Source organism: Erpetoichthys calabaricus, chromosome 12, assembly GCF_900747795.2.
Source record: "Erpetoichthys calabaricus chromosome 12, fErpCal1.3, whole genome shotgun sequence".
In the NCBI taxonomy this organism is placed as follows: domain Eukaryota; kingdom Metazoa; phylum Chordata; class Cladistia; order Polypteriformes; family Polypteridae; genus Erpetoichthys; species Erpetoichthys calabaricus.
The window spans coordinates 12,979,036-12,997,264 of record NC_041405.2 but is presented as its reverse complement, the minus strand read 5'-3'; the positions used below and the strand labels follow the sequence as shown (position 1 = coordinate 12,997,264).

General features: G+C 39.6%; 1 protein-coding gene across 8 annotated transcripts in view; it reads right to left on the bottom strand.

The window, feature by feature from the left end:
- The window catches only part of LOC114661888 (amine sulfotransferase-like), a 164,806-nt gene extending 147,460 nt beyond the window's left edge, over positions 1–17,346 (bottom strand). For 2 of the 8 annotated variants that reach the window (XR_007936402.1, XR_007936401.1), the window contains exons 1-6: positions 16,961–17,346; positions 15,015–15,217; positions 8,025–8,151; positions 6,042–6,136; positions 4,544–4,724; positions 2,097–2,388 (exon numbers count right to left, since the gene is read on the bottom strand). Coding sequence is in view for 6 of the 8 variants with exons in the window: in XM_051934611.1 (XP_051790571.1) it covers positions 2,302–2,388; positions 4,544–4,724; positions 6,042–6,136; positions 8,025–8,151; positions 15,015–15,217; positions 16,961–17,117 (850 nt within the window). In the remaining 2 variants the exon portion in view is untranslated. The remainder of the gene's footprint in view (positions 1–2,096; positions 2,389–4,543; positions 4,725–6,041; positions 6,137–8,024; positions 8,152–15,014; positions 15,218–16,960) is intronic. The other 6 variants (XM_051934611.1, XM_051934609.1, XM_051934607.1 and 3 more) reach the window with 6 other exon arrangements.
- Positions 17,347–18,229: the final 883 nt, after the last annotated feature.

The following is an 18,229-nucleotide window of genomic DNA, read 5'->3' as shown; positions in this document are numbered from 1 at the left end:
TCACCAGCATGAATGCTTCTTACCTGACACCTTGCTGAACAAATCTGTTATTTTTGTGCATTTTTTGTGTATTATGTCTAAGTCATCCATCCATCCATCGATTATCTAACCCGTGTGGTGGGCGACTGGGTCCCATGCCTTGCCAGGACGCCCCTTCTACTTATGTTCCGGGGGAGCAGTCATGTGCTCCTCAGTACCTCCACGGGACACTTGGTGGCAGCCTCCCTGGCTGACGATGGTGCCTCAGTTTCCTGCAGGGTTCAATGGGAGATGAACATCCAGGGCACAAGGCAGGAAAACAACCCCGAGCAGGGCGCCAGCCCACCACAGTCTCTAAGTCATTTTCATTTAAATTTACTGTTGCTTGATAAGTCAGTATATCCCGTTCAGGAAACTGATCAGCTTACTATGAAGAGCCACTTGGCCATCTAGGTACATTAAGTGCCTAGACATCTAACAAAAAGAGTTGTCATCCTTTCAGGTTGGGTTGGTATGATTTGTTTCATTCATCTTACTTTGTTTCTATTATATGCAGATTAGGAGCCTTAACTTTGAGAATGTTAATCTATAATACATAAATAAAACCTCTCCTGTTTATTTTAGTGCTCAATCTTGTCATCTGGTATCACATAATGTTTATAAGAAAAGTGGGGAAATATTTAGCTGCAGTAGCAGTGAACCCTGACGGTGGCCAAAAGTGGATCTGGTCTACATAATAAAGAGCCTGAAAGTGTGACTTGGGTCACCCTAGGACTCCTTCATGATAAAACCCTAACTAAAAACATGTATGGATCCTGCATCCATGTCTACAAATAACATCCCTGTACAACAAAATGTCAGGTTAAAACCGATACTAAGCATCTTTAAGCTGGAGATCCATTTGCCAGTGCTTCCTTGCAGTGACATTAGCCTTGTGTGTTCTTGTTTTCTAGCAGTCTTCTGACCATTTCATTTTCTGGTTTTTGAATTTTTGACTTTACAGTGGTATATTAGGTTCTCGGTGTTTGCCTTTATGGTGATAATAGTGATGCATTTGCATTTTTGTACTCCTTGTATTTCCTTGTTCTGTGTCTTACTTTTACTTTTATTTTTAAATGTGTTACTGATATTTAATTGTAATCTCCAGAAAGTGCATGCATGTCATAATAGCAAGGTCGAATTCCATGACTGCGACACACCATGGATAAAAGTTCATCTAATCATTAAAATTTAATTAAAAAAAAAGAAAATACAACACTTGTTTTGTTTGTTTTTACATTGTCGAAATCACCATGAACAAATGAGAATTATGGGAAACAAAAATTGTATGACACAGCTTTGATGTTGGTTGGAAGAAAACTTTATTTTCGTTTCAGCCTAATCACAGAACTCGGTTCCAGTCGTTTAACAAACTTCAAGCTTCTTTGGCTGTGGTGTGAGGTCAGCCAAGGCATTCCTGTGACAAGCCCTGATAAAGTTGATTGATGCTGGTGTGTAATTGTAGTTTTGGAGACTTTTTTCAACCATTACAATTTCTCAAATGTGACTCCTTGGTGAAAGGTTTGTTTCTTGGAGTGTGCATTGAGGCAACACAGGCTTGCATCCCCTTCCAGGAAGGTTCATCACAATTCTACGTGTTTAAAATGTCTGTGACGTTGCTGTAATCGTGGAATTGGAGATTATCTGGCCTGAAGCTTTTTGTCATAGCCTCTTTATAAAGATCGTCCATCATTTGTACCATTCAATTTGTGGATTCTATGGTTTGACGCTTGCTGATGGATGACTAAAGGGGTTTGGCTTGTGGGTTAATGTGTATTTATACCCGAGTGAAACAGAAAATCGTGAATCACCACTTAAGAGTTCCTAAGGGTTGAAAACTAATCAAAATATATCTTATTTAAAATTTCCTGGGGTATCAATAAAAGTGATATGTGCGTGTTTGTTATGAATTTTTTAAGTAGTTATACCTCAGTGAAAGTTTAGATTTCTTTAATAATTGGAGTATAAGAACAGGCTAATGAACAATGAAGGCATTTTGTAATAGAATTTTAGCTTATCTTTACCAGAGGTACCAATAGTTCTTCAGGGCATTCTTATTTGCACCTCTGGCCCCAGACCTGCTCTTTTTTTAATCAAAAAGTGTGTATTCATACTGTACTAACAAAGGAATAAAGCACCCAAGCACACTCTAAATCAACCGACACCGAAACTGACCTCCTGAAATTGCAAGTGCTACCATCAAAATGTAAGTGATATAAAAAATGGAATTTGATCCCTGCAATAGAATTTCTCATTCATCGAGATCCCAAATCATCTTCAAAGGTACTCCCTTCATTTTTGCTTGGAATACTTCATCAAAGTATTCGTTTTGTGCCACGGTCAGGGTATTTTTCCAGTCTCCAACTGTGCCTAAAGAAAGAAAGAAAGAAAGAACGAAAGAAAGAAAGAAGTGAATGTTATTCAAAATCTATTTTTGTGGCAATACTTTCGTCAGATACTAAACAGTGAAGTATCATGTAACAGTGATGGGCCATACAATTCTCAATTTTCAAAAAATAAAATAAAAAAAATTAACAGATAGTGTTTTGCTCAGAGCACAGGTGTCAAACTCCGGTCCTGGAGGGCCACAGTGGCTGCAGCTTTTCATTTTGCGGCCCTCCAGGACTGGAGTTCGACACCCCTGGCTTAGAGCAAGAAGGAAAGCATATGGTTCCTCTCTGGAAGCGTTTTTAGGCACTAATTATGAATGTGTCTGTCAGTAATTTAGTATTTAAATAAAGATTGCTTTACTCGAGTGGAAAAAACATTCAACAGAAGTGTACATTTTCCTCAACTTGGACAAACGTTGCTAGGTAACAGAACGGGTGGGGGTCTCTCGTGGCGACTCGTCGTGTAGTTTGTTTTCTAGCAGAGAAGCCCCTGTATTGTACATGATAGTGATGTGAATGAATTGCATAAACAGATGTGATTTTATTGCTGTGTTATGATTTAAAGTTTTACACGGCTGCAGGAAGGATGTAAACATGGAAGAGTGAATGAGGCTTTAGGGAGAAGTAGTTCTTATTACACATCAAAAAACTATTAAAACCTCCAAACAAACTCTCGTGGATTTTGTTCATTTGTCATCTCCATAACAGATTTAGTGGCAGTTTTGGGAAACTGCATGCGAATTGAAACTTGCCTGTTTCGATCATCACTAGTAATGGAAAGGCAGACCCCATCTTGTATATGGACCAGAACAGAAGGACACTTGGGTTTATTGCTATCTCATTCTTTTTTCTTTTAACTTAATGCCTTCATAAGTCAACTTTTCATTTACTTGTACTTTGGCCTTCTTGCACCTTATTTAGGTTTGTAAATGGCTCACAAGTGCCCTATATGGTCCGCAATGAATATACAGTATCTATATACAGTATGTCCTTATATATGTTTTTTATATTGTCATGCATGCACATCTGAGGGTCACCTTCTGTACTACCACTCCAGGACACAAGAGGTGCTGTCACTGACAAATTCATCTCCTTTTTCTCCCACAGCCCTGAGAAATCGCCCACAGAGAGAAACTGACTCCATCCCTTCCATTCCTTCTGCTATAAATCTGAGATACTCCTTACATGACGCATCTCATTCTGGAGGGAGCCGACTGGTGAATGAACCTTCCGTACAGATTCTGACCGCTCGACAGAGCGTTAAACTACCGAGTTTGTTTTGCTTTGCTGCTCTTTACTTTCTTGAACCCTCTTGTACCATCGAGTGCCTGTTAATTTTGGGAACACTGTATATATTAAAAGGGTTAGGCTTAGGGTTAGGCTTAGGGTTAGGGTGCACTAACATTTAGTTTTGTGGACTGTGATTTTTCTCAGTCGACGACAATATATATATACACGTACATACGTGGGATGTTCAAAAAGTTTCCACACTTTTATATATTCATTGGAAACGGTGAAGGCAAAATATATTTTGCTGATGGCATTAAAATGTTGGTTCCACGCTGGGAAAATTGCATCGCAAACGAAGGTGACTATTGTTTGAAATTCTTAATAAATAGAGTTAAAAAGAAGTGCGGAAACTTTTTGAGTGTTCCTGGTAGAAAAGAAAATGAGTGATAGAGAGAAGTATAAATCAGAACTATAATATATTAAATTAATACACTTTAAAAGAACTTTAAACCAGTGTTTCTCAACCTTTAAGTATTTGCGACCCGAGTTTTCATAACAGTTTTAATCACACCCCCCTAACATTTTTTTTGAAAGGAGCCCATTAATACCAATTTGTTCTTTTTTAATTAATGATATATCATAGATGAATATTTTATTATACCTACTTAACTTTTATTGACATTTTTCTAACTCTATATTTATTTTTCTAGAATCAGAATGTAGTTTAAGTTAATTTGTTTTGGTATCAATAGTATTTTTCATATTTTTGATTCTTGTTTTCTTTTTTTCACATCTTTGCGCCCCCCTTTTTGTTACTTCACGCCTCCCTGGGTGGGTCCGTCCCACAGATTGAGAACCACTGCTTTAAACCACATTAAAATTCAGTGAAGCTGAGCATCAGTTACCTTTCCGCATAAAATGTCCTTTTTCCTTGTCGGCATCATGATCAAACAAGAACTCAAAATTTGCTTTTGGATCATTCTTCATGTTTTTAAAAGTGGACTTTTCTACAATTTTGTCAATGGCGGCATCTTCCAGGTGCTTGCCAACGAATTTACTTATTTTTAGAATGGCACTGCGGAGATCCTAAAGGTGGGAAAGCATGCCAAAAAACAAAATGTTATCAGGCTGTAAAGTGTTAGAGCCAATCTGTGATTTTAATGCATGAAACACAGTTTAAAATTACCAAACAAACACACCTGCCCATGCCACGTATGCATTTCCTATATAAGAAATAATCTCTTTTTTTCACTTTTATTATCTGTGCTTGCAGACAGCCAGTAGATATTGAACAGAGATCTCTGGGTGATTCCAAACTTTTGGCCATTTGAATCTTTTCTTTTTCTTTCTTTTTTGCTACTTGTTTTGAAATTCTGAAACAGAGCATCTAAGGTCACAGTCCCAGAGTCGTCTTTTCACTGTGACACTGGAATCTGGCCGCAATAGACGGAGATGTTTCTTGAGAAAGTTGTTTCGCTTTAGCAGTTTTAACTTTAGGAATGTTAGCACCTTGCAACCCAAGGAACAATCGTCTTCTGGCTTTATTGAACAAAATAATATACATTAACTGTGCTAATGCAATTGTTTTCTCTAATAACCAAATAGCATTTATGCGTGACTAATTTAGGAGACGCTAAGGGAGTTTAACATTAGGGCACTGCAGGAATTGCTGATGAAAATGAGGCTTGTTAATAGTAAAAGAGAAATTAATTATTTCAAGCTGTAATACCTTCTTGCAACATTATCAATGTCTTGACTACATTTTCATATGAATTTTACAGTACCTTAATATAAAAGAAACCAATCGACAAAACCAACACAGTTGGAACCAAGTTATGGTTCCAAGGTGAAGTGAAAAGTCGTAAGTGTGGCCAAAGTAATTTCACAAGGAAATAGAATATGAATTGCTGCTAATCCAAATTACAAGGAATATCTTAAATATACTTTCTGCCTGCAAATCACCTGCTTGGTGATAGTGTTACATATTGGCTCTAAGTTATGTGAACGTTATGTTTTATTGTTTTTGTTAACTTTCAGGTATTATTTTTGATGTTTTGGGGCATTTTGTTCAAGTCTACGCAATAAGGAGTATAAAGAAGAGAACAGGTAATCTCACCCCTACCACTACAAAACTGAAGGTTGACATGTTCCGATCCTTTCTTTTTAACCCTCCCTTGTGTAATTAGTTTTGGGCAATAAATTACTCTTCTTGACACACTGGGCATGAGGTCTACGCCATAACACCCCACTTTGTCACAAGTTTTAATGGAGAATAGAGTGATTGACTGTCACAATGTAAACCAGGGCAGACATTAAACATACCGTTAAGCTTACATAGATTGTTCCCTTTCAATCAAAGCATTCGTTATTTTTAAGAAATGAAAATCAGATGAATTACAGTACCTTGCTGATTTCTTCATATGATAAAAAGAGGATGTTCACTTGGTCCTTGTGATCATACCAGCCTTTGACATGATCAAACCAGGAGCCTCCAAGAACTAACAGAGCAAGAAACAAAGGATTAGTAATATTGTAGTGAAGAGGGGCAATAATTTGGTGTAGAGGGTAGGATAGCCAGTCTTATTGCCTTTTGAGATGCCTTCAGTTCTTCCACTTTTTCATTATTTGACATGTACATAAAATGAACATTAATAAGTGACATAAATAAATTTATGTTTTTGATCAGCTTAATAATTTAACTATTCAAATTTTCAGATATTAAAAAAACATTTAAAAGTGTTTCTACCCCGCTTAGTGAAAAGTGAACATTTCAACCACCCATTAGCCAACCCACAATATATCCTAACTACAGGGTCATGGGGGTCTGCTGGAGCCAATCCCAGCCAACACAGGATGCAAGGCAGGAAATGAAGACCCCAGGCAGGGCACCAGCCCACCACAGTGCGCACACACCAAGCACAATTTAGGATTACCAATCCACCTAACCTGCATGTCTTTGGACTGTGGGAAGAAACCAGAGAAAACCCGTGGAGAACATACAAACTCCACGCAGGGAGGACCTGGGAAGCGAACCCAGGTCTCCTATCTGCGAGGCACCACCGTGTTGCATGAACAGTTCACGTTTAAGATATTTGAGATCTTTTTCTAGGTATTAGGAAACAATAAGTTACTTTGTTCAGTCATTTTATATAAATTGATCTGATCTCTTTGAATCGTTTCTTCTTCATTTACGAGGGACGTTCAGAAAGTTTCCACTTTTTTTTTTTTAACTCTGTCTATTAAGAATTTCAAAAACAAATCACATCACCTTTCTATAAAGTCACCTTCATTTTCGATGCAATTTTCCCAGCGTCGTACCAACTTTTTAATGTCCAATTACTACTCATCCTGCCTTCACCGTTACCAATGAAAATATAAAAGTGCTGAAACTTTTTGAATGTCCCTCGTAGTTTCCATATTCTAATAATCTTTACAGTATAAGAGTTGGGTGAACAAGACTAGTGAAACATCAAGTGGGCTGCTAGGTGCTCCTCAAACTTAATGCATTGCGGCTCTCATTTTTTTCTTAGCGTACATAGCCGTGAGCCCCATGAACATGAGAAATATGCAAAAGAAAAAAGGGGATACAAATCAAGTTGCGAACGTTGAGGATTTACTGTGTATGTTTAACAGGAGTCATTTGTGGAGACTTTTTAACTATAGACAATTTATTTATCACTAGCTGTGTAACCCACCTGAGATGGGTTGAAATCTATGTAATCAATGTAGTCATCAGTGCTAACATTTGCAGTGCACCATGCAATGCATACGCTTCTGTTATAGGCCCTTTGGTATGTAAATCGTAAAAGCAGGGTTAATGTTTGTGATGTACCATCTTTTGGAAAAACAGAGACAAAGCAACTGGATGGACACAGCGACAGACACACAGTCACTTATCCTTTGAGTAAGGTGGTTAACTATGTGTTTGCTGTCTCGTTAGACCAGTTTATCCACAGTACCACTGGGCTTTGCTATTTAATTCACCACTCTATTCTGAGCTCCACCTGATACTTTGGACACCTCATGAACCATCTACTTGTTCCCTCACATTTTTAAGCCATGTTCAGTCATAGTTGTCTCCAGATGTATGTAGTATATGTCTAACTCTGCAAGACTAACAGAACCCAACATTTTAAAAGCTGACGTGATGTCCTTCATGCTCCTCAAACCGAGAAAACAAGCAAGCAAAAAAAAAAACAAACATCAGCAGAACACAACAGCCCAAGTACTTCCTTTTAGGAACATGAGAGTCATGGCCACTGTACTTGATCCCACTATATTATTATTATGTTTCACACATTATTTATGTATATGCGTTATTTGTTCCGTGCATGTGAAAACCAATAAAAAAGAAAGAAAAGCAAACAAAAGCCTTCCATCACTCACCCTTTCCATTCAAGTATCTCTCAATTAGCTCAGTAATCGATGGCAGTGTTTCCAGGTCATTCATCATCTTGGAAAAGTGGAAATAGGATACCATGGTATCTTTAGGATTTCGGAACACATAAATTACCTGCAAATAAATACAGTGTTACTCATCGTCTATATCTGCTCTTTAATATGCTGACGAGACTATAAAATTAAAGGGAAATATGTCCAAAAAAATTCTGCTTATGGGACCAGGGACCCAATAAGAATCTTTCCCACTTTTAATTTCAGCATAAAACAAATTATTTACATGGCTAGCCTATCGTAATGGAATCCATCCAAAAATATTGTGGACACTGTCACACACTTGCACATGGGAGGCAATTAAAGGGCCTGAATGAGGGTAATTCCATGCCAGACCAGAGGGTGGGAGAGTGTATCGACCCTTTCTCTCTTTCCACTGGAGACAAATTACGGGAAATTGCACCTGGTTCTGAGGACGTCACTTCCGGTTCTGGCCCTGATGACGCCATATCCGTTTTTTTGGGCCTGATGATGTCACTTCCGGTTTAGGTCATGATGATGTAATTTCCAGTTCGTGCCCTGATGATGTCCTCAACCGCCATCATTGCCTCATCAAGATAGTTCTGTTCTGGACTCAAATCTGTACTCAATTGTGCACAACACTTAACTTTTTTGCAGCCAGGAAGAAATATACTGGTGGCTGCTCCAACTCTGTTTGTGGCTCAGTTGTCTCTTCTTTGACAACACGAAATTATCACTAAATCTCGTGTTGAAGGACACCAGTTAAAATTAACGGGAAGTGCCTTTAAGACAGAAACAAATAAACATTTATTCACAAAAAGGGTCATGAGAATCGGGAACAGGCTACCAAGTCATGTACTCGATGCAGAAACACTTTAAAAATGTGGATGTGATATTGGGAGAAGTGAGTGATTACCTTGATGAATAAACTTCATGGACTGAGTTGTCTAAATCCCGTGTCAGACTCCTTGCATTATGTCCTTATAGAACCGTAACTAACATCTATTAGGTTGTTCACTTGAGACAATCAGTCTTGTAACCGTGACCTGTAAACAGTCCTCAAGACTGACATTTACTCAATTATGTTGACTTGTACTAGAAATCTCTAAGGATAAATGTGCCTGCTAATTAAATAAATGTAAAATGTAGATGAACTATCATTCAGACTCCAGCTTTGGTGGTGGAACAGCTGATGAAAATGCGAAGGATGACTGAAAAGTAATGAGAGTGTCCCGATTTCTCTTTCAGGGAGGCAGACATGGGAATCCTGTGCAGGTGTTTGTGAACGGCATACATCAATTTGTGTGAACCTGCAGTTGGGCCGCCATATTATTCAGCGTTCTGTCACAGCGAGTGGAAGCAGCTCATACATGTAGTCATTCTGGATGAAGAAGACATTCCTTTAAGATTACGGAAGAGGTGTGTGATTGAATTTTGCAGTAAGCTTGGGAAGAGGGGTAATGAAACTCTCAGTCCTCGTATGTCAAGTAAAAAAATAATAACAATTCAGTGTAAGCTAAATTAAACTTACTAGAGTGTTTAACTATTGGTGGGTCGTGGGCTGCTGCTGTTGGGTTGGGAGTTACTGTTGTGTTTAACAGTGATGGGTCGTGGAGGGTTTGTTAAGTGGGTTGAGGTGGGACACTGGGGGTTGATCAGGCAATCAAATTTGCTCCAAATGTTGTCTTTGATAGCCCCACATTAACAATTATCTTTCACCTACTTTCACTCTGTCTTTTTTATACGCCCCAGCAACCGCTTTAACTCGGTGATCTGCTCTACCTTTTCCAGCAGAACTGGCTGCTCCAATTCAAAAGCACACCTGGGGCCTCATGTATAAACGGTGCGTACGCACAGAAATGTTGCGTAAGAACGTTTCCATGTTCAAATTGTGATATATAAAACCTACACTTGGTGTAAAGCCACGCACTTTTCCACGGCACCTTATACCCTGGTGTACGCAAGTTCTCCGCTCGGTTTTGCAGACTGGCGGCACCCAGCGTCAAAACAGTGCTACTGTTCCTGTGTGGTTACCCTTTCTTAGATCCACATCCACGACGGCGGCTTTATCAAATACACTGAAATTAACCGCATATCGTTCATAAATTTAATGCATCTGATTGTAATTAACCTGTAACAATATAATGGTCCACAGAATGGTCAAACTATTCTAAATACCATAACTGCTTTAGTGTTGTTACTCTCACTGCACCTTCTTCTTCTTCTGTCAGCTGCTCCCGTTAGGGGATGCCACAGCGGATCATCTTTTTCCATATTACTCTCTTTGCACCACTCAGAGTATTTATATCACTGTATCTGAGTGTGAATCACAGATCTACAGCGATTGGAAAGAGAATTATCGGTATAAAGCATCAAGCACTCGCTGCCTCAGCCATTCGCTGTTTGAACTGCTCTCATCCGATCAACGCTTCACAGCCTTTCCTGTACTGACCTCGCAGGTCACAAACAGTTTCATCCCAAGAACTATACACGCACTCAATCAGTCCATCAGGTGCTCCTTGTAGAACTGTTTGTACTTGCAAGTTACCCTGAGGTAATTGTACTTATGATACAGTTATAATATTTCACAACCTGAGCCACTTTATAAAGTGCGTATTTACATATGATGACGATATCATTTTTAAGATGAAATGCAGCAAAATATGTTTATTATATTATACAGATAAAACTTTAACTTTAATTACACGGTGCTGCAGCGCTAGTGAGCTTGAGCTTCGTTCACAGATTGTTCCTGCCTCGCGCTGTATTCATGCTGTGGCTGGTGCGACACTGGAAGGATAGATGGATAGAATAATTAAACATTACAAAGCTATTTCGATGTTCCTTAAAAGTTTTCAAGAATCGGCGTACTAAGCTTACGGATGGCTTAACGTCTATTACAGAGCTGATTGTGTGGTGATTGGGTATTTGGAGAAAGAAAAGTAAGGACATGAATTGGAGGTTAATACGTTTGAAAAAGACAGTACTTCTGTAATAAAGCATTTCATTGAAGGTCGCGCATGGCGCAGCAAGCACCTTGCGTAAGACATGAACAATCACTGCGCCACCGTGTTCCCATGTTTAATAACATGCTTTAACTTATATCATCATGAAAATGATGTCACGTATACTTCTCAGTATTTTAATTATTCAGAGAGCTGTAATATTACAAATGCAATGGATTCTGTGTCCTGTCAGAGGAAGAGCACTTAGTGATTCAGGCACATAGAGCACATATAAGATCAAATACACAACAAAGCATTTAACGTGCTACTTTCGTTACGATGGGATTTGAGAAACTAGTAAATTAAACGATTTTAAGATGAAGTTTATGATGTTCTACTTTAACAACAAAATAAACTACGTGATTAAAGTGGAAATTTCGAGATTAAAGTTGACATTTCGTGCTTTTTTCACACTGTGTACCTTTTTATTCACTGTACCCTAATAAGCTTTCATATGACACTCAGATGGTGGGCTACGAGTCGCCTTTTTACGCCGACTTACATATGTGACAACTTTTTTATTTCAGGCACTGTGCGACTTTGTGAACTTGAGCTTTCGAGTTTCTCCGACGCTATGTCACTCGATCAACTTCCTTTTGTTGCTTATATAACTGTTTAAACCAACAAATAGTATGTTTTTCTTTGCCTCCATTTGGTATTCGCTGAAATTCTTCTATTTTTCCTCATACTTTTGCCATTGCCTTTTCACAGAATGCTGGGCTAAGGGCTATTTATATTGATTTGCATATTCAAAGAGGCATAATTCAGGGAGGAGTTGGGGCGGGACAGCACGCGTGTGCACGTGCGTTACTTTTCACGCTGAGCGGGATTTATGTAGCGGAAGAACGTGGAAGTTGGCGAATGCACAGATTCCTGCATCTGGATTTTTCTGTGCGTAAGCACATTTCGGCTTTTGTGCTTACGTCATGTTATAGTGCGAATTCTATGCACAGTGTTATGCATGAGGCCTCTGGAGAAAATAAAATGGTGTTGGACACCTTCATGTCAGTGGGCGACTCACAAGGGGACAGCAAACGCCATTGCGGCACCATATTCTCCCTTGTTGGATCCCTAAAATAACAGTCAATTTTATCTCTATAACTATGTATTTATTTGGGATATTGTACTAATCACCACATCTAAATTGTTTGAGGACTCGGCTTATCATTGGGGAACTTGGAACATCCTGTGTTAAAGTGTGCCCAGAGGTGCCCTCTATAAATCAGTGGTTGATGAGTTAAGAATGAAGGTTAACTTAGAAGATGATGGCATTAAGTGTGCAAGTGAAGATTTCTTGTGTGCATCTCACCAATTCAAAAGTAAAGCCACCAGGCCCATATGCATTTCCATGAACCTGAGACATCGATAGTCATGAAACCATGGATGGACTAATGCAATGTGGTCTTAGACCAGCAGGGTCTGTGCTTCAAAAGTGCTTAGTACAGTTAATTAAACCATGTCCAGATAAATAATGTGTAGTGCTAGTTAATACAAAAATAATCAATCCATACAAAAATAGTGCTCTTTGGTCTTCAAATCCGTCAATATATAATTAATACAACCCAGGGTTAAAAATCACGAATTAAACCTTGAGATTAAAATCAGGATATTTCTGTTCTCTTCTCCTGCAAGCCTCAGTGCATCTTTCTCTTTCACCCACCAAGACACCACCAGACACGATCATCCTTTAAAATCGCTTACGTTCCAGCCACCTCAGTCCATCACCCCCCTGGGATCCCCAAATCCAGCCTCCATCATCTCACCAATATCCCTAAGTGTCCATAGCCAATCAACTGTTCTTAATTCCCTGAACTCTCAGCAAGAGTGTCAGCCCCTGGAACACCATTTTCTTCACTCTCTGTAGGGTCACCTCCTGATCACCTTGCCTCCTGTTCACCACAAATGCTTACTCCTCTTTGCTCACACAGACTGTTTCCTAATTTTTCTACCCTAACTTCTCTCATTCTTTCTTTCTTTCTTCCTGAATCTCTCACACCAGTGATCGTACCCCTGTTCTCTATCTCTTAATCTGATCATCTTCTTCTCAGCCCTACTCAGGTTCGCTTTATACGCCTTGCTTTGCCCAACAAACACTGGAGGAAACCAACTGAACTGACTGTGTTTGCACGTGAATACGCGATCTGCCAATTTCCCTATTAAACGCTCCAAAGGGCATTGCAGTGACGCTCACCCACACACACCAAGTGTGAGGGCTCTGTTTTTATACCAAAATTCTGCACTGCCACAGACCCCTAACTTGCTTCACCACAGCCTAACAGAGACAAGTTGAGTTTTCTTTATTTTTGTATTTCCTTTTTGTTATTCTTGTACTCCATTTTCTACAATTAAGGGTGTACTCACACTGGTAATTCATTCCGTGCCCAAGCAGGTTCGTCCGCATGTAACCCCCTCAAAGTCCAGTTCATTTGACTAGTGTGATCGCTCTGTGTCGGGCTAACTGTACAATGCCCTGGCCCACTTGGAAGAGGTTAGACCCAAGCACGGTTCGGTAGCCTTCAGGAACAGTGTGATTGATAAACGTGCCCGAGCACGGAAAACAGACATGACTTCAATGATGCAACAAGTCAGATTGTACAATTCTCATTTCATTCAATATCTTTTTATTCTCACCCTGAACGCGAATTGTAGTTGGCAAGAATAGCTGCAAATTCCTCCCTTAACATCATTCATAACATTCTCAGATGTGCAGCACGATTAACAGCAAAATGCTGTGCTGCACACTCATTAAATCTGTAAGAGGGTAGAATGTTATCCTGCCCTCCATGTCTCCAAAACAACCACAAAATAAGTCAAATCATTTTGAGATGCATGCTGTCACACCATGTTCAGATCTTGTTTTGGCTTTACAAGAAGTCGCACGGTCATGGTGAAAGTGGACCCGGGCCCAGAACGTTACGTGCGGTGTGAGTGCAAGCCGGCGGGATGAGTAGGGAAGGGGGATAATCACGCTTGGGCACGATATGAAACAAATGGGCCTAGTGTGAGTACACCCTAAAATTCTACGTTGGATGCTCACATGCAATTCTATCCTAGGTAAAGCTGGATAACTGAGTTGCCCCATTATGATATTTATATTGGACATCACGACCATAAGACAATAAACCAAATCTTTGTATTCTTCGAGGACATTGCGGTACAAATAATACTCAATGATTTCACTATTAACAATAAGTATGCCTAAGTTGTTGATATGCAACAGACTAAAGCAAACAGAACTTCATCCTACACAATAGCAGGTTCACACTGTCGCTCAAAGAACCCAAAGCAACAACAAGGGTTGCGTCCATCATAAACTCCTAACATGGCATCCTTAAGGAATTAGAAAACCCAACACACAGCAGTGAATGTAAAACGAGAGATCATAAATGAGAACAACATTAAAAAGAAACTCGAGAATGGCTCTTTTGTAGCCAAGTCTACCACTGCATGCAACTAACATGACTACAAGAATAAAGCCGTCAATGCGCTGTCAACTGAATATTTGTCTACCAAAACACTTCATTGTAGATAAAGAGAAAATGCAGTAAGGCTAGTGTGTGATATTGCTTGGGTAAGACACACACTCGCTAACAATTTATTCTTAATGAATGGCTCTTTTCAATAAGTCACACAAATTTATTTATGAGTACGAGAGAAAAGATTCAGTGATGTAGCGCATGTGTGATGTCAGCAGTGTCTTCTGTTACACATGTAGATGTCCAAAGAGTATGTGCAAGCGCCACCCATCTGATTCATGATTCTTGTTCACTTCTCTTGTGATTCCTTTTTTATTACATCTTTGAATTAAGTACTGTGTAATAAATCTTATTTAAGTCAAATTATTTACAAGGTGTCATCCGACTTGACTTCATGGAAATGACACTCATAATTGACTAAATCTAATGACCTTCCTCTCCATCAGTGTGATCAAACAATTGCTTTCGTTTCTGTGACTCACTTTGGCTTTCTTTTCCTTCAAAGCTTTAGGAACCATATGGTACGGCAGGTGAGTGGCATAGAGGCGAGGCGATGGACGATTCACAAAGTCATAGCCATCCAATGGGAACTCAATCCAAGGCATTCGCTCGTAGTTCTGCTGGTAGTCCTCAGTGCAGTCATCTTCAAAGATCAGGGTCATGATTTGCTGGGTCCACACTGTACCTGGAGAATTGAAGAAGTGCATGAAATTATACTACAGAGTGAGACATTTTAAAGCTGTTGGTGAGGTGAAGTTATATTTCAGAATATTAACAGTTTGTATATCTAAAGTACTTATGTGTTTATGATAATTTAACAAATCCTGTTGATATCACGGGGGCTTTGTCATGGACCCTACCTCAGTTTTAAATTCAAGGAAAACACCAGAATTACTTTTGGACAAAGGACTATCTAGCAGTCTTGAAAGTGGATCTTGATCTGTACTTAGAAGGTCAGCCTTACCTGCCCAAGTATTGAATTATCATTCCTCTTTCTTTTAAAAGACAACGTAACTTTGACAGCTTCTGAGTCACCAGGCAGCAGAATTACACTTGTGCCAGAGTCTGTATATGAGCCACCATTTCTGTCAGTCTGTCTCCCTCACTCTTTGTCTGTCTGTCTCCGCTAGAGGGAGATAACTAGTCCGCTGTCATGTACTCTGATGTCCTCAAAGTAAATACTTTTATAGCACCATTTACAACAAACTGCTTACTGCCCTCTTGTGGCTTATATGTGCCTACACAGGCAATAGAAGAACTTTCCTATCTACAAGTACCTGGCAATCTACTGTTAACTCTGCAGCCCGATAGATAAATGGTAACTTCAGTATAATTAGATAGATAGATAGATAGATAGATAGATAGATAGATAGATAGATAGATAGATAGATAGATAGATAGATAGATAGATAGATAGGAGAGGCACTGTATAACATGCAGATAGCTAGTAAGGACACTATATAACAGATAGATAGGAGTGCTTACAAAAAGCATTCAGTCCTATTCTGTATTAACACTGATCGACAAAGAAGTGCACATTACCGACCTATATAGTGCCTTTTCTATTTATTCATATGTTATATAGTGCCTTCTTTGACAATTCATGAACGAATCTCTGGGACAGCACGATGGCGCAGTATTAGTGCTGTCTCCTCGTGGTAAGGAGACCGGGGTTCATGCCCAAGGGTTCTAGTACCAGTCCTCCCTGCATGAAGTTGGCATGTTTTTCCTGTTTCTGTGTGGTTTTCCTCCGGGTGCTCCAGTTTCAAAAGCGCCGCCCCTAAAAAAATGCGTCCCGTGCCGGACCGTCTCCTCCGCCGTCAGCCCCCGCTACCAACGACCCCCTAACCGAAAAGGCCCAGCTACGCAGGACGTTTTTTTTTATATTTGAAAAACGAGTACCTGGACGGACGGATCGTGTAAACCCTGAGCAGACAGCATTAGAACCGGGAATTCAGCCGCCACAGGCTGGACCTGAGACCAGAACTGTAATCGCTTTTTTAAGTTTAATTTTTCGACACTTTGAAGAGGTTTAAAAAGTGCATTTGCTTTTGTCTTGCTCGTCCAGGTTTATATCGATCTGAAACTTCGTCAATTTCAGTCGCAACAATTAAACCCGGCAGCAAACCGCCAAATCCAAATAAATATTAATAAAGAATAATGAAAATTAACTTCCAATTTTAAATGCTATCATAAAAGCCTCGTTTCAAAATAAGCTAAACTCGTATGAAATAATCCAGCCCTGCATTCTTTTGTAAAACGTTCAGTACATAGCGGGGTGCCTTGTGAGCATGCGCTTTATTGCAGTGTCCCATTTCAGGACGTGGTCACACGTATCAGCATTAAGACCACTCCGTATTTTGCCTCATGTGTCACTCCTCGCCGGCTTCTCATCACTTCTTATTTCTTTTAAGCACACCGGCCTTACCTGATTTTGGATACGTCATGAGAAACACATCGCTGTCTCGAATTTCAAAGTCTTCCAATGACTGGATATACTCCGAAGAACTTTTCCCCCTAAGGAAACGATAGCCTTTATATTCCTGCAGGTAAGCATCACCGGAGTCTGACTGATCGTCGGACATTTCTTCTCTGATCACAGGCTTCTTCTCCCTGAGGGGTTTGGACGATAATAAGCAGAACCGACTTTGGCAGCCCGCCGTTATGTCAAAAAGTGCAGCCGGTGGGTGGGGTGTGACGGTAAGAGAGCTGGCAGGGCTTTGTTGTTCAGATTAACTGCGGGAGCAAAGTTCAAGAAACACAAGAAAACTTTTCACGAGGTGCTTATTGTTACAGAGGTAAAATAATCGGCTGCAGTTCTGTGCGAGTTTTTTTTATTATTATTATTTTTATGTGTGCCTTATTTTAACCATTCAGTTTATTTCTGAGAAGCCACTCCTTAATCTGGCAGCAGTGACAAGATGTCCTGCTCACGCACACACCTTCAGCCAGATTAGTTTCATCAGCCTGACAAATTTATTTTTGGCATAATACTTGAATATCTTCAGCAAACCCAGAAAGGGGGAGTCGCAAGGCTGGGATTTAAGCCCAGGACCCTGACAAGTGAGGCTGCGATAACTGCTGCACTGCACTGCCCCCTAATATGGGAAAGCGGAGGGGACCCTGGGTTCGAAGCATTGGTTGGGCCCTACCTGGCTGTTCTTAAACAACCATTTAATAAGAAATATGTAATATCAAAGCTTTAGAGTAACTAAAACCTGAATAGACAAAATACAAGAAAAGCAAGTAATGTGAGAGTATGTGAGAATATGTGTTAGGTTTATAGACGGCAGCAAAATCCACAGAAACAGCATCTGAGATTGTGAATTATATTTGTAGTGATGATGGACAGAGTGTGCAATGGTAAAGCATAAAATTATACTTGATAGCCTCCAGAGTAAACCGAGTTTAAGGTTAAAACAATAAGAGTCTACAAGGGTAGGAGAGTGGGGAAGGAAAAATATTAAAATCATATACTCTGGCATACACTATTTCAACAATATCAGGTATGTTCAGGTGTTACAAAAATAATACACCCAAACATGATATACTTTTAAAAAATATTATTTCCCCATGTACATTATAGTGGTGGCCGAAAAAAATTTCTAATCTCATGTTTTCATGCTGAATGGAGAGAAAGAAGAAGAACTCAGTGGTGCCGTACAATAACGAAGGTTGTGAAAAAACGTCCTTGGAA